Raw genomic sequence first — 16,006 nt, 5'->3', positions numbered from 1 at the left:
TTATTGGGAATGTTTTTCAAACTGCAATTACATTAGTTATAAGGAGTAAATGCAAGCATTGTAAACATCTTTTAGTACAAAGGTTTTTTTGACTAGTAAGTCACTGATAGTGAAAAGCTAAGCTTAAGACACTTTACTCTCTAAGAGGTTACTTTGCTGAAATATACACCAAAACAATATGAGAATCTACTGTGACACCTGCAGTCTGAGAATCTGATGATTTTTACTGCTTTTCAGGATACTGGAGTATGTGGTAGCACTGATAATAGCGGACAATTGGATATGATCAGAGAGCTTGGTTTTGAGAATGGAGCAGCTGCAGCAACCAGCCTGCTAAAGCACATATTTCTGGAATGTGTCTTCTTTGCTGACTCATGCTCAGGGTAATTGCTGAGCATCTTTGGGCAGACACACCTTCTCAATAATTGCATTGCAAATATAGATGTGTTGACTCTATGCCTTGCTGCCAGGAAAAGCTATTTGATTAAATGATATCTTTCCCCAGTCCAAAAGAAAGGAGGAACATATTAGGGCAATGCTCCTTAGTGGGAGCAGAAGACAGAAACTTTATAGAGTCAAGAGAATGAGAGGGATTCAGTGATAGCTTAAAAGAACTATAAAAATCCTCATCTTTGAAAGTTTGAGCCTCAGTTATGGCTATAACACAGAGATGATTGGTTCACGAATAGAATAGAATAGAAATAGAATAGAGTAAGAATTAGAGTAAGAATTAGAGTAAGAATTAGAGATAGAATAGACCAGGTTGGAAGAGACCTTCAAGATCATCGTGTCCAACCTATCATCCAACACCACCTAATCAACTAAACCATGCAACCAAGCACCCTGTCAAATCTCCTCCTGAACACCTCCAGTGATAGTGACTCCACCACCTCCTCGGGCAGCCCATTCTAGCAATGGGGAACACACTGAGTGAAACAAGATGGCTAGCTTCCCTTGAAAGGACAAAAATGAAGAGCATTGTAGTCTTTAAACCCAAAATGGTACTGAAGAAATCCAACCTGACAGCATAGCACCAACCATTGATGGTATACATTGTTTTCCAGAACAACCTTAGCAACAAATCTCAGCACTGTGGTTGAGTTCTGCTCACTACCGTAAGTAAAGGTAGATGTGCTGCCTTGAGAGAACAGGCTGCCCAGGAAAGTGGTTGAGTCACCAACCCTGGATGTGTTTAAAGGTTGTTTGGATGTGATGCTTGGGCATATGGTTTAGGGGTGAACCTTGTAAAGTAAGGTTATTGGTTGGACTTGGTGATCCTGAGGGTCTTTTCCAACCTGAGTGTTTCTGTGATTCTGTGAACTGCATAACTCATCGACACGGCAGGTCCAATTCACCTCTGAGAGAAAAGGATCTGCTGAGCCCAAGATTGCATGGGACATGATCATGGAGGAATTTCTACCAAGGCTACGAATCCTCATCATTAGTGCTGAAGGTGTTCCAAATCTTCAGGAAAAGAACGCATAAAGCACTTAAATCGTCTGGGAGAAAAGTTCTGATTTTGTTTGCGATGCCACTAAAACACCTAGACTTTAATATTTTCTTTAATGAACAAGTCTGTGGGAAAGCACACTACTTCATTACCAAATAGCTGGGGACATCAATGCACTTGATTACATTTACAATCCAATTTCAAGCTATTCAGGAAGAAATTGCCTCACGCTGTATAGCAACATGTTCGCTATTTCTGTCATCCATTAGTCTTATAATACGTAGAAATTACAGTTGTAGTACCGTTTATGAGCAGTCACATTTCACCCACTTTTCATTGTTTTTTGTTACTACCGAGGTTTAGCCTTATCAAACTGTACCATGTAGAAATTTGCATGCATAAATTGCTCCTAGAAGGAACTGTACATCTCAGAGATGTGCAGTTCATTAGCTCAGCTTCCTTCTGTGACAGGAGGGAGCTGGAGATTTAGCTTCATAATCCATATTTATATGAAATGTAAATTTTAGCAATGTGATTCCTATTGCTCCCCGGCTGGCACTGTGGCTGATCAAGCTCTTATGAAAAACAGGATGCTTATTTTATATCTAAACATGGATTCTAGGATTACACTGACTTTATCTTTTTTTTAAGCTTTAGACTTAAAATTTATAGTTACATCTATTTGGGGGAAAAAGAGAAAAGGGTTTCCACTTACACCGCTTTTGAAGCACTAAGTTAATAAAGCATGAAGCTATACCTGAATAATTTACACTGCACTGTGAGTGTTATGGATTGCTTGGTGCAGTGGTAAATATTCATAATGAAATAATAATAATAATAATTTGAGTCATAAGCAAACTTCAAATTGCTGCCTTCTTTCTTACTCTCAGAGACTGAATAATAATGCTGAACATTTGTTTGGGTATCCATATGCTGGTTCACTTGCAGCAGATGGTCCCTAATAGATTATTGTACTGTTGGTATGGTTACCCAAAGCAAATCTTTGGATCCTGACACATCTCCTTTTCAGACTTATGATCTCTTGCATATACTTACTAAAATATATGTGTATCCTAGGGGAAATCCGGCACAGAGCTTTTTGTTATACACACAAAAAGCTTAGGGGGAAAAAAAAAAAGTCCTAGAAAAAGTATAAATATTTACAGTTTGAAAACTGACCTGGAAAAATATTTCAGAAAGAACTGGTTGGGTAATATGAACTACATTTATGCTAATAAATAACCACAGCTACAAAGGCATTTAAGTGAGTAAGTAAGATGTGGCCTATGAGGTTCAAAAACCGGTATAACATGGAGACCTTTGTTTCATCTATTTTTCAGTGACTAAGATAACAAGTGTCTTTTCTAGAACCTCTTTTGGACTTTTGGGAGAGAGATTACAGATTGGAATAAATTCTACATTCCATAGGTGGTTTGAAAAAAACTGTAGAAAAGGTTACAACTAGAGACTACACTGATTTGATAAATTTTCTCACAGAGGTCTTGGAATGAGGGATGGGAATAGCAATGAACAAAGACAAGTTGTGAGAAGGCAAGCAGCACATAAGCTTGTAACCATGTGGCTTCCAGCTGCTTTCTTCTCTCTGTTCTTTTCCTCAGGGACATTCTGTGCAGTCACAGGTACTGCCAGCTTCCCTGCAGCTGGTACCAAAGGGTGAAAGCACACAGCCAGCAGCTGCCCAGCCCAATAGGGGCTGCTAGAGCAACCCACATACCCTGACCTCCAGAAAGTGCATGGATGGTCTCACTCCTTCCAGTTTTCCATGTGCCTCAGTTTATGGATCATTAAGTATACAAATTACAGAGGTGGGGCGGCCAAATTCATATTAAAAAATGGAGTGGGAAGGCAATGAGTTTGAGAATTCTTGCTTTGTTTCACTCAGGTAATAAATGTAATTCTCAAAATCAAGTGCTATCCTTCTCTGAAAACTGCTGAGAGTGATTTCTAAACCATAGCAAATAATTCTGGCAATTAATTATTTTCACTCGTGTTCACAGTATCACAGTATCACCAAGGTTGGAAAAGACCTCAAAGATCATCAAGTCCAACCTGTCACCACAGACCTCATGGCACCAAATGCCACAGCCAATCCCCTCTTGAACACCTCCAGGGACAGTGACTCCACCACCTCCCTGGGCAGCACATTCCAATGGCTAACAACTCTCTCTGGGAAGAACTTTCTCCTCACCTCGAGCCTAAACTTCCCCTGGTGCAGCTTGAGACTGTGTCCTCTTGTTCTGGTGCTGGTTGCTAGAGAGAAGAGACCAACCCCTTCCTGACTACAACCACCTTTCAGGTAGTTGTAGAGCCTCCTCCTCTCCAGGCTAAACAATCCCAGCTCCCTCAGTCTCTCCTCATAGGGCTTGTGCTCAAAGCCTCTCACCAGCCTTGCTGCCCTTCTCTGGACACGTTCAAGTGTCTCCATGTTCTGCTTAAACTGAAGGGCCCAGAACTGGACACAGTACTCAAGGTGTGGCCTAACCAATACAGAGTACAGGGGCACAATGACTTCCCTGCTCCTGCTGACCACACTATTCCTAATGCAGGCCAGGATGCCATTGGCCTTCTTGACCACCTGGGCACACTGCTGGCTCATGTTTAGGTGGCTCTCAATCAGCACTCCCAGGTCCCTCTCTGTTTGGCAGCTCTCCAGCCACTCTGACCCCAGCCTGTAGCTCTGCATGGTTTGTTGTGGCCAAAGTGCAGCATCTGGCACTTGGATTTGTTGAATGCCATCCTGTTGGACTCTGCCCATCTGTCCAGTCAGTTGAGGTCCCTCTGCAGAGCCCTTCTATCTTCTAACAGATCAACATCTGCTCCCAACTTGGTGTCATCTGCAAATTTGCTGATGACTGTCTCAATCCCCTCATCCAGATCATCAGTGTTGGCACTTAGGTGTCTTATACCTGAGACTACCTTTTTCAAAACTCCTACTGCCTTTTCCATTATGGTTTAGGTGAATGAGACTTCAACAGAATACTGCCTCTTTTTTATACAGTCCTATTGTAAGCACAGAGTAGACTCAAAGACCGGATGGTCTAGTCATGAGGTCTGTGGTGACAGGTTGGACTCAATGATCTTTGAGGTCTCTTCCAACCTTGGTGCTACTGTGATACTGTGACTCAGTGTGCCAGCCCAGAGGCACCCTCTAGAAAACTAGGGCTGCACCTGAGTCCAAATAGTGGGCTAACATACATTCCAGAGATCCTTGCAAGCTGTAGATTTCCAGTGACTGACTTTTTAGCCACAACATAAGCCTTTTAAGATTTTCATGAGCCCATTCTTTTTAAATAAAATGAAAAGAAAGAGAATTCAATTATAGGGAGCACTGCACACATCAGCAAAAAGAACCTTTAGATCTTTGCACACCTCATCAGCTTGAGCTAAAAGAGCAACTATTAGCTATTGTGAGCTCCACAACAGCATTAGGAGGAAGACAAGGCACATATTTTGCCTCTAGGCTTTACAGATACATAGTAGTAGAAAAAAGAACAGTGAAACCCTAAAACCCTCTGCTGAATTTTTATGCTTTGCCCACACTTCTGTGCAACTATTCCAGCCAATCCTAATTTAAACTTTTTCATTCCTCCTACTCCTTTTACACTCCTATATTCCTTTTCCAGTCTGTCCCCCTACCTTTCAGGCTTGCAATTCTGCCTCTAAATTTCAGTTTTAAACTAATTTTTAACCAGACCTAATCCCTCAACTGCAGATTACCTATGGTCCCCCATACTCAGCTTTCCTGACCACTTCTTACAGCCCTCTCTGCCCCGTTAAAATATTTGCTGATTTTCAAGCCTATTTTAATTCTCTGGGAATTCTTATCTAAATTCAACTTCCCCTCTCAACTCCTTTTCCCAGTCTATAATTCTAAGATTTTCTGTATTATTTTTATCCAGAGATGCCTCCATTCCCTCTGAAGCCTGCAGAAGCTAATCTGATTTCTCATTCTCAGCCTCTTCCCTGCTCATGAACTCTTGGCCTTTTGGTTCCCTCGCAGTGCCAGCCTCCCATCCCTGTGCTACTGTTAACAAAGTAGGCTGTACAATCTCCTATGTATCTTTGCAATGCATGAAGACCACAGCTCTCTTCAGAAGTCTTTTAAGGCCTTAGTAGGCTGAATATAATAAAAAGTTTGCTAGACTGCAGCCTGCCAGGCATAGCTAAGCCAGGTTGGACTGGTAAGTCATTTTTCTCTGTGTGGTTTGCTATTGCTTTCTAACTCTGTGACAGTGCCAGTGTCTTTTCTCAATACTTGTTAAGGTCTTTAATTCTTTCTTACCTGTAAGAATTATACACTCACACAGTAAATTTAAGAACAGAGAAAAGTTTATGAAGCTTCTACCCATAAATGGGTAGAATAATGGCAGCACAAGTCTTAAGAAACAATGCAATTGTACATCCTTTGTGCAATTATATTCTGCATTTACCTTGCAACAACACTGTCAGCATAAAGACGCCAGAAGTCTACAGTGGCAGTAATAACTGAATACATTGACAACGTCCCTCCCTGATGCTGCCATCCCTCAGTTAAAAGAATAACTTACAAATAGATTTAGAATGTACAATGTTAAGGATAAGACAATCTTATCATGGCAATGTCAACTGAAGAGTATTCTACTTTCAAACACAAACTGCAACAAGCAACAGTGTGACTCAGATCATCCTACTTTATATTCTCCTACAAATGGTCAAATACTTGTCTTTGTAGGAACAGAATATATGAAGCTTATGAAGACTTTATATACCACTGCTTTGAACTCACTACTATTTACTGTCAGAAGTGAATGGTCTTTATTTGGCATATTGCAGTTGTGAAGGAGAAATCACTGCGCAAGACTGCTTTAATGTCCACTAAAACCTAAAACAGTGCAGTTCCCATCAAAACAAGACAGCTTTACAACCTTCTAAACTTTATGAGAAGGGATGGCTCCTTCAAACAGTTCAGCTAGCTAAAGTTTTCCCCAGGACACCACATGCTCTTCTGCCACTGATATTCTCCTCTCTCTCTCATCCACTGCCAGTCCTCCTGCTGATGAGGAGAGCACAAAAGCAGTCCCCACTTCTCACTGAATGGAAGATATTCTGCTGCCCAAGCTAACAGAAGAGGAGATTTATTGAAACCAGAATCACATCTCAATTATTGCACAGTTATTTTTAATAATAATTCTATTCTATCTCCATTGTCTCTACCAACCTCTTTAAAATTTAAAAATAGCTTGTTTCCCCCTAGTGATTTTGTAATTTTCATTTGACAGAAATTAATTCTCTTGTACCTTTCTGTTTCAGATCCAGTTAAAATTAATACATTCTGAATTTTCTTCCTTTGAGCCCCAGCAAGATCAAAGGTGGTAACAGAGTGCTAGGGATCTTGCAAAATTTGACAGTTAGCAACCTGATAGCAGAAGTAGTATATTATGAATTTAATTATATTACCTCTTTTTTTTTTCCCCAATAACAAAGGAGTGGATGTATAAATGGGTGAAAATAAAAGATTTTGAGAGCTTCATAAACAGAAATTAACAAAAATCAAGACACTAAATCACTTAGTTTCACTTTTCACTGCACTAAAATGGAGCTATAGTGTATTATTATTGAACATAATATTCAATCTCACAATGTAACAAGAATCCACTCATCTCTTCACAAAGTCGCACTGAACACTTGAGTGTCCAGTAAAAATTTGGAAGCAAGCTTGCCTTCCCTGATGAAGATAAATAGATTCATTCATCACATTCTTTTCTCCCTTGCTTAATACCCACTTCCATGAAATTAATGAACCACTATTTTCAAGCACCACACAGAGATTCTTCCACTGTGCGAAGACAGTTCAATCTGAATTTGTTTTTTCTAATGAAAATATCCAGGATGAGAGGCAAAGGTGGCATGCTTAAATATCATACAGAGGTGGAAACTGAAGTGATTGCAAATGAACAGTTATCTACAGTACTTTGAAACTTTGTGCTCCTCATGTTGAAACACCCGTCTGCTTTGTCGTGGCACTTTTCATGCAGCACTACCTTTGGTTTTTTATCAGCTTAGATCCTGTTTGTGAACATTTCTACTTTCTATGCTTCCCTCTCTGGAGATATTCAAAACTTGCCTGAATGCATTCCTGTGTAATCTGATGTAGGTGATCCTGCTCTGGCAAGGGGGTTGGACTGGATGATCTTTTGAGGTCCCTTCCAGCCCCTGAAATTCTGTGATTCTTCCACAGATAAAATATACTTTGTAAAGTACACCTACTGAAAACAGAAATGTCCTCCTTATAAGGCATCAGAATGCTGTGTTTCTCAATCAACTCTTCAAAACAGTTTTATCTACCCTGACAAATAAAAGACAGAAAATGTGTAACTGGTAATCATATGCAGTGGATAGGTAATTTATTTTGCATTAAGAAAACTGTTGTCTTTTGTGATTCCTGCTTGTGTTTTTAAATGGGATATCCAAAAAAAGCAAACCAAGATAATTATATTGAAAACCATTCTTTAAAGTTTACAGAATAAAATGGGTTGTTTACTTCATTCCAGAATATTGAATAAAGTGCCCTAATAGCCTTGATGTTTCTGGCCATGCAAAGCATCTCATTGGTCAGCTCCTCCAGATGTCTGAAAGTTTATCTCCTTTACACTGGTTAGTGTCTTTCTAACTGATCTGAAATCATCTTTCACATCCAGCTGTGAATAAACAACTGCAATCTGCAGCTGCCAGTGGACCTGTTGAAGAATGGGCGCTGTCTAGAATTTGATGATTATGTTTAATTAACAGGCAATTAAATTTAATATTGAGTAGCACCTTGAAGCTGTAAACCAAAATACTTTCTCTTAAAAATAATAAAGCAAATACTTAAATGGCAGTCCACTAAAGTACCTGGTCATTGCTGTTTGGGTTAGTATTTAGTGCAGAAATTACAAAATCCTCAGGATAATGAAGGTTATTAAGTATGTGCTTTTATGTGTTACACCGGCAGTGTAACACATAACTCATTTACAAATGTTTTTAACAATGTAGTTGAAAACATATTTGCAAGTGAATATGTGAATATGAATTGTGAAAGTTCATTTTGCCAGAAGGCAATATAGTGGTTCAACTTTGGTTAAAAATCTTTAATACAGGAAGTGCAAGATCTTTGAAAACTAGGTAAGATTAACTGATAGATTATGGGTGGCTCTTTGCACAGGTGCAGAAAGAGAGGCCTCTACTCCTATAGTAAAGGAATTTCTTATCATTTAACTCAGTTTTAAGGTATTTGCTATGCAATCTTCATTATTTTTTACACTGGATTATGTATGGGTTTCAATTAACAAACATGGAAGCAAATCTGACATAATTGCACAGCAGAGGGAAATAGTAGATGGTTTTGCTGCTAAGGTGCCAGAGTGCTAGCTCCAGTTTGAGCCATGGCATGTATTTCCTTAATAACCTGGGAAATAAATCCTCTTAGGAACTGAGTTAACTCCCTCTCTATCTAAAGTCCAAATCTTTTTAGGGAAAGGTCTACCTTGTGGTGACAGCAACTCCCTGTATGCTGCAACTGCAGAAAAAAATAACATAGCACTAGGGAAAAAAAAAATAAAAGAAAAAAGGAAAGAAAGAAAAAAAACCCCTCCAAACTACAGCTTTTCCATGACCACACATAAAAGGAAAGAAAAAGAGGAATCTGACAAGGTTTGGGAATATCATTCTACTTATTTTGGGTGGAGTTGACTCTTTGCCACTTATTAGAATAAATCTGTTTAGCTCATATAGGAACTACAAACAGCACTACTTCTGAAACTATAATAACTGTTTCTCCATTTCATGCACATTTCTCTATTTTTTTTTTTTTCCATGAAAATATTCATATTCTCCAATTTTCTCATTTTAAAATAAAACCATCTGATTAAAAGCACTTACTATGCAAAAAGAAGCTCCATGGGAAAAAAAATCAAAGGAACAATGCCTACCTGAAGTGTTGCACTACTCCTAAGCTGAGGCTATTATTTACAGAAATTTGCTGTACTAAGAATGCTGTTGACAACTACTGTAGTTTAATTCCAATATAATTCTTAGGGTAAGCCTATGCAATTGCAAGCAAATTTAGAAACAGACAGCTTTATAAACTGCACTTTCTGTTACTTTTGGGTAACACTTTTGTGACCGTTTGACGCTGTGCCTTTAAGAAAGGGGCACACTGGCTAAATGTTTATAAAATATTTTGGTATTCTAAACGAATTTCATTGGCCAAGTAAGGTGGGAGGTGAGGTTGGGCCCGGCGCAGCCGGGACTTTCTCTCAGTCTTCCTTTCTTCGCTGTCCCTTTCGGCTGGATCTGCTTCTGGGCTTCTTGCCAAGCAATAAGAACTAACTAACTCCCTGTGCATAGGCCTCTGTCTGCTGTACTAACTCCCCTTTTTTCTCTTCTTCTACCTCTTTGGGGGAGAAAGGAGGTAGGGGGGTGAAGGGGGCACAGGGGGAAGCCCCCTCTGTTGGGGGTCTGGTTTCTGACTGTGTTTATTTGCTGTATATTCCTGTATATATTGTAAAATACCTGTATTTGTTGTGTTACATATAATCTGTTTCCTTGTAAAACATACTCTCATTTCTCCGACTGAGTTTTAGCCGCGGTTTCTTTCTCAGTGGGGGAGGGAAAGCAGCCTTTCCTCTCAAACCACCACAACTTTGTAGCAGGTATAAGCACCCTGAAAGAAACACAAAAGCCTGACAGATACTTGACAAAGGGCCAAGGCTTGCTAGAGGCTGATAAAGATGAGCTTGGTACCTGATGGAGAAGAGACTGGATGGGGCGCTTGGTGCCATGTTTTAGTTGATTAGATAGTGTTGGATGATAGGTTGGACTCAATGATCTGAAAGGTCTTTTCCAACCTGGTCTGGTCTGGTCCTATTCTATTATGTTCTATTCTGTTCTCCCTGACATTAACTAGCACCTCCATGCCCAGGCTCTTGCCTTACCTTTGGGTGGTTTTGTGGGCTCAGTTTTCCAACTAATTAGAACTGACCACAGTGCAGCTTTGACTTAGGCTATAAATGGTGTCCAACGACAGAGCCATTTTGAGTTGGTCTCATTGGAACAAGCAGCCTGGCAGTTGCATCCTCTGCCTTCAGAATGGGATGACATCTAAGGATACTTCTGCAGACTGAGTGCCCATACCCCATTACTGGCCTATGTATATTTTGGGTACCCTCGATTGGGAGGCTTCCCCCTTTATGAGTGAATGCACACACATTTTGGTTCACCTTTCCAGAAAGAACATTCCTTAAAGCTCAAGGTTAAGGTTTAACTGGTTGTGTAGTAGTATATTCCCAACTGACAATCAAAGTGCAGGGCAATTTTGGTTACAACAAACCTGCATGTTTGGGTACACATTGGTGTCTGTTTTGTGGGTGCTTCCATGACATACCTGTACCCCAAACAGACACATACAGAACAGTATCACAATATCACAGTATAACTGAGGTTGGAAGAGACCCTAAGGATCATCAAGTCCAACCTGTCTCGGTAGACCTCACGATTAGACCATGGCACCAAGTGCCATGTCCAATCTCCTCTTGAACGCCTCCAGGGATGGTGACTCCACCACCTCCCTGGGCAGCCCATTCCAATGACGAACGACTCGCTCAGTGAAGAACTTTCTCCTCACTTCGAGTCTAAACCTCCCCTGGCACAGCTTGAGACTGTGTCACTTAATAATACTTAAAACACTTAATATCAGCTATGGATCTACCAGAAGGAGACCTCTGGATGCTGCAACAACTTACTAAAAAAGAGTGAGGATCCAAATTCACTGTGATAGCTTACGACAACCTGCACTTCCACCTGTCGTTACAAGGACTGAAGGCCTGATGCTTAACTCCAACTCTGAGACTAAAGAGACCAAGAAAGCCCCAATATCAAGCCATCTAGACTCTTTGAATGTGACACTGTCAGAAGGCTAGATGGATATTTGGTAGCATAGATGGATATCTGGTAGTCTATGCTGCTGCACAGATTTGCCTTCCTTGCACCCCTTCTGAAGAGATGCCTTTTGGTAAGATTTGTGACCTTGACTAAGCCAAGTGTGTCCCTGGGAGATTTTATGCTTGTGATTGCAAGCACATTTTGGAGCAACAAAGCTATTCTGCAGTTTAGTGCGTTTATCATCAGCCATCTTAAAGAATCTGTATACGTTTGTCGTGGTTTAATGAGTAGACAGATTGCTCTATTGCTCCAAAAGGTGCAGAAGAAGAATGCTCACACAATTGGATTGGATAGTGATGGAAAGTTTAAATGGAAAAGCTATTTACAACCTGCAATGCCACAGTTACATAGTGGTGAGCATAGCAAAGCATATAAAATACAAAGAAATCCATAGCAAGTCAAAGCCTCACACAAACCTCCCTTTACACCAGGCCAAAAACCCAGCACTCCTTTTCTCCCCTCACCTGGGGTTTTCCACAAACCCCAGGGCTCACTCTTTTCCCCCTTGTTAGGCTGGTTTCAGGCTGGCCATGCCCGAACTGCCCCACTTTGTTTCTCTCTCCTGAGACCCATCAAAGCCATACTTCACCCCCAATGCCTGGGCCATAACTACACAGTAAAAATACCAGAAGATAAGTGAGGTGCTGCCCATGGGAGCAGAAAGGGAACAAAACCAAAGAAAATAACTTTGCACCCAGATTGATAGGGATATGGGATTTATGGGAAGAAATACGTTCTTTCCTGTGTCCACCCACTGGGCTGCACACTCTGGACACTGGAGGTCTGACTCTGTGGCCCACTTAAAGGCACACCTAGCCTCAAATGGCCATAATGTTGCATGTAAATAAACTTCATTACTCATACACCCAAGGACTTCTTTTGAATGTGGCTAGACCTACGAAAGGCAGGCTGTTCATGCAGCTGGTATTGGGCCTATAGTTGTGGCAACAGCAGGCATATTTATTAAGAGACTAATCCAGCCACCCCTGTTCCCTCTAATCTCTGAGGATGGGCTAGAACACAAGGGAAACCATCTCATGCCAAATTTCTCCTTCACAAAGTGTAACAGGCACTTTAACAGAGGCAGCGCAAGCACGGCCCTCTAGAAAAGGCAGCAAAACAGCTAAAAAATGACATTACAACAGGGCAATGAGAAAACAGCACACTTCCCCTCACCTTCTTCTTCATTTTCACATTTTTGAAAATTGCATGGACTCGCCACGTTTTCGCAAACATTGCTCCGAATGCAGTTGTGTAGCCCACTGTAAGAATCCAGGTTCGGACCTAAAAACAGAAATATATATATAAAAAAAGACAAAACCCCTTTAATTTTCAGCAGACAGCGTGGATGTCGTAATTTCAGTTAACTTTTTTCTCAAGGTGTTGAGGGGGAAAGAAGAAAAAAAGTCAAGAAACTTCACAAAGATATTGACATTTTGGAGTTGTCTTGCTCATTGTTTTCTTGCTTTGTTTCTCCTCCCTCCATCCCCTCTCCAAGTATAAAACCCTCTTGATGCTGAATCAACAATCTCTTTCATATGCAAAACCACAACTCTGTTACAACATTCTGCATTTTTGTCAGTTGTATTCTGTGCAGAGTAAGGAATTAGTGGAGGAAACTGAGATTAAGAGTATAAAAACCACACAGAACCCTAACATTAATAGCAACATTTTGAACAGAAATAGATAGAGAAGTAGAGATGTTATTCAGACCAAATAAGAGGTACACACACACTGTGTGAGCTACACATTGCTTAATACAGAACCTGAACATTCTGGACTGTTAAGAAATGCAGACCTTAACTGATCATCTAGGGAAAAATGACAAGACAGGGACATAGCCTGGGTGGGTAGACCTCAGGGACAACATCTGAAACAAAGATTATACAACATGGGCCCAAGAAAAAGGAGATGGAGAGCCCACACAGAATGAACGGAACCCTGAGCTGGCCATAGCTTTAACTCAGACCTATCTAGGTATTTTCCACCTAGTGAGCTTCACAGAGTTTGAGTAGTTTCCATTTTTGGTGAGCTCAGTTTGGTTTGGTTCTGGGGTGGGTATTTTTTGTTTGTTTGTTTTTAATAGAAAAAAGCCTCCAGTCGAACAGGGAGGACAGAACACAAGTTGCAAAGGCTTTTTTGTGCAATTTCCCACCTGCCCATAGCACCCTTGTTGTCAGGTCCTCACTTTCAGACTTGGTTTTGGCAAAGCCAGTGCCTCTCAGAGCTGTAGAAAGATCTGCATAGCCCCCTCTACTTTGTGGGAAGTTTCTCTTTTCGTTACCTTGGAGGTTTGGCTGTTTGAAAATTCTTATGCTCTGAACAGACTATTTTCTTCCCCAAAAAGGGACCGGAGACTAAAGAACATAGCAAGAGGAAGACCATGTGAGAGGCACAGCAGGGAGTTGGAAGCCTACAGCCAAACCTGAGAGCCTGAGAAATCACCAGGAGGTGGAAAAATCTCCTCCCTCTGGAGACTCCACACAGGCCAGCTGCCAAAAAGGGAAACTGCAGAAAAGTGAACAAAGAAGTCAAAATAAAATGTACTTTATATTGAGATGGAAAAACTGGGGGAAAGACAATGGTTAAAGACAGGGAAGGCAAAGCAAGAAAATGGGAAAGCCAGCCTTGTTTTGGCCATTTTGACTATGTATGCTGGGCCAAAATAGCTGGGGTTTGATATAAAACCAATCTGATTTTTGGATGACCTAAAAACACTGTTTCTGTTGGAAACTTTTCCATTGAAAAGGTTCACATTTGATCTCTGGAGAGTTTGAGACTTTTAATTTGTATCTTTAGGGCATACATACTCATGAGAAACTAGGTGTTGTAGTGAGATGTAAAACTTAGGATCTATTATATATATTAGGGATAATCTAAGTATTTCACTTCTAAATACATTATCTAGTTATGCCTGGCTGGGCATGTTCAGAATTTCCAGGATTGTATCCTTTTTATTTTTCCAACAAAACTTTCTTGAGGAACAGAATCATGATTTTAAGCAAGCATAGAAGTATCAAAGCAGAAAAAAAAATATTAAAGAGAACTCACTCAAAATGCATTGATAAAACAGTAAGAGATAGAAAAGGACTTAACATTAACAAACAAACAATTAAATAAATAAGATATATGTGGTCAATAATAGAGTGTTAGTGACAGAAAAGTACACACAGAACCAGCACATTGAGTCTTGGAAAAGGAGAATGTATTGAAAGAGACAGGCAAAACCATTTGAGAGGGAGTGTGCCCCAAACTGATACCACTGTGCACCATGGAGGGTCACACACCTTTGATGTGCAAGTGTGAACTTGGGGGATGCTGCCTCCCTGATAGGAGAATTACTAGTTTGTAGAGATATGCACAAAGGCAAAGAGTTTGCATCTTCTACAAGACAGGTGTATGTATCAAAACCTGCACCCACAGTATCACAGTATCACTAAGGTTGGAAAAGACCTCAAAGATCGAGTCCAACCTGACACCACAAAGCCCATGACTAGACCATGGCACCAAGTGCCACATCCAATCCCCTCTTGAACACCTCCAGGGATGGTGACTCCACCACCTCCCTGGGCAGCACATTCCAATGATGAATGACTCTCTCAGTGAAGAACTTTCCTCTCACCTCAAACCTAAACTTGCCCAGGCACAGCTTGAGACTGTGTCCCCTTGTTCTGGTGCTGGTGGCCTGGGAGAAGAGACCACCCCCTTCCTGGCTACAACCACCTTTCAGGTAGTTGTAGAGGGCAATGTAGAGGCACCCCTAGAGAAAAGGGTGTAATGGTAAAATCATGCCCTGCAAGCAGGAAGCACCTGCATGTAACCCAGCACCTGCACTTATCAGAGAGTGCTGAGCTCGTGTCTAGAAGACTGTTTAGAAATCTGCATGGGTACACTAACATTTAACTACCTTCTAATGTTGTGGCTTAATCTGCAGCATTGCTGATATTGAGCCTGAATGTACAGTTCACCAGTACAACCACCATGTGAGTTTTGCCACTTTGTGACATTTTTGAATGCAGCATTGAAACAGAAACCATAACCCCCCCAAAAAAGGAAGAGAATAGATATTAAGGTCAGCAAAGTATTATTTAACTTAAATAATTTTTAAAGTTCTTCCTTGTAACTCACAATCTTGCATTATGCTAATAACTTCAGCAAAACCCTATTTAGGCTGATTCTGAGGGATTTAAAAATACATTTCATATCAACATGTTCATATTAGCCAGTTAAATCTTTGGCTTCACATTAACTGATCTGTGATAATCATACCTAGCATTCAGTGGTTTTGCTCCTATTAACAAGTATTCAGTTCTTTTGTGTACAGTTTAGTGACATATTTGTCAAGCAGATACGTGGTATTTTCATGTCCTTAGTAAGACTCTGTGTTTTGTTCTCACTGAAACAGCAATGCTTCTTTGGAACAGTAATAAATTCAATTATGCTCATAATATGTTTCTAACCCAATATTCAGAAAATGTTCTTTCCAGCATGTTTGGTTCAAAAAGTTTTATGTATGCCTGATCTGGATTGTGTAAATTAGAATAATATAACTGCTGCCTATATTGGAAATATTCTACC

The 16,006-nt window shown here is 40.5% G+C and overlaps 1 protein-coding gene across 1 annotated transcript in view; it reads right to left on the bottom strand.

The window, feature by feature from the left end:
- GABBR2 (gamma-aminobutyric acid type B receptor subunit 2) overlaps positions 1 to 16,006 on the bottom strand; it is a 569,051-nt gene that overhangs the window by 163,079 nt on the left and 389,966 nt on the right. The window contains exon 12 of the mRNA XM_054164335.1: positions 12,605 to 12,712. Coding sequence (XP_054020310.1) covers positions 12,605 to 12,712 — 108 coding nt within the window. The remainder of the gene's footprint in view (positions 1 to 12,604; positions 12,713 to 16,006) is intronic.

Source organism: Dryobates pubescens, chromosome 9, assembly GCF_014839835.1.
Source record: "Dryobates pubescens isolate bDryPub1 chromosome 9, bDryPub1.pri, whole genome shotgun sequence".
NCBI lineage: Eukaryota > Metazoa > Chordata > Aves > Piciformes > Picidae > Dryobates > Dryobates pubescens.
The sequence above is the reverse complement of the archived record's forward strand: the minus strand, read 5'-3'. Positions and strand labels throughout refer to the sequence as shown.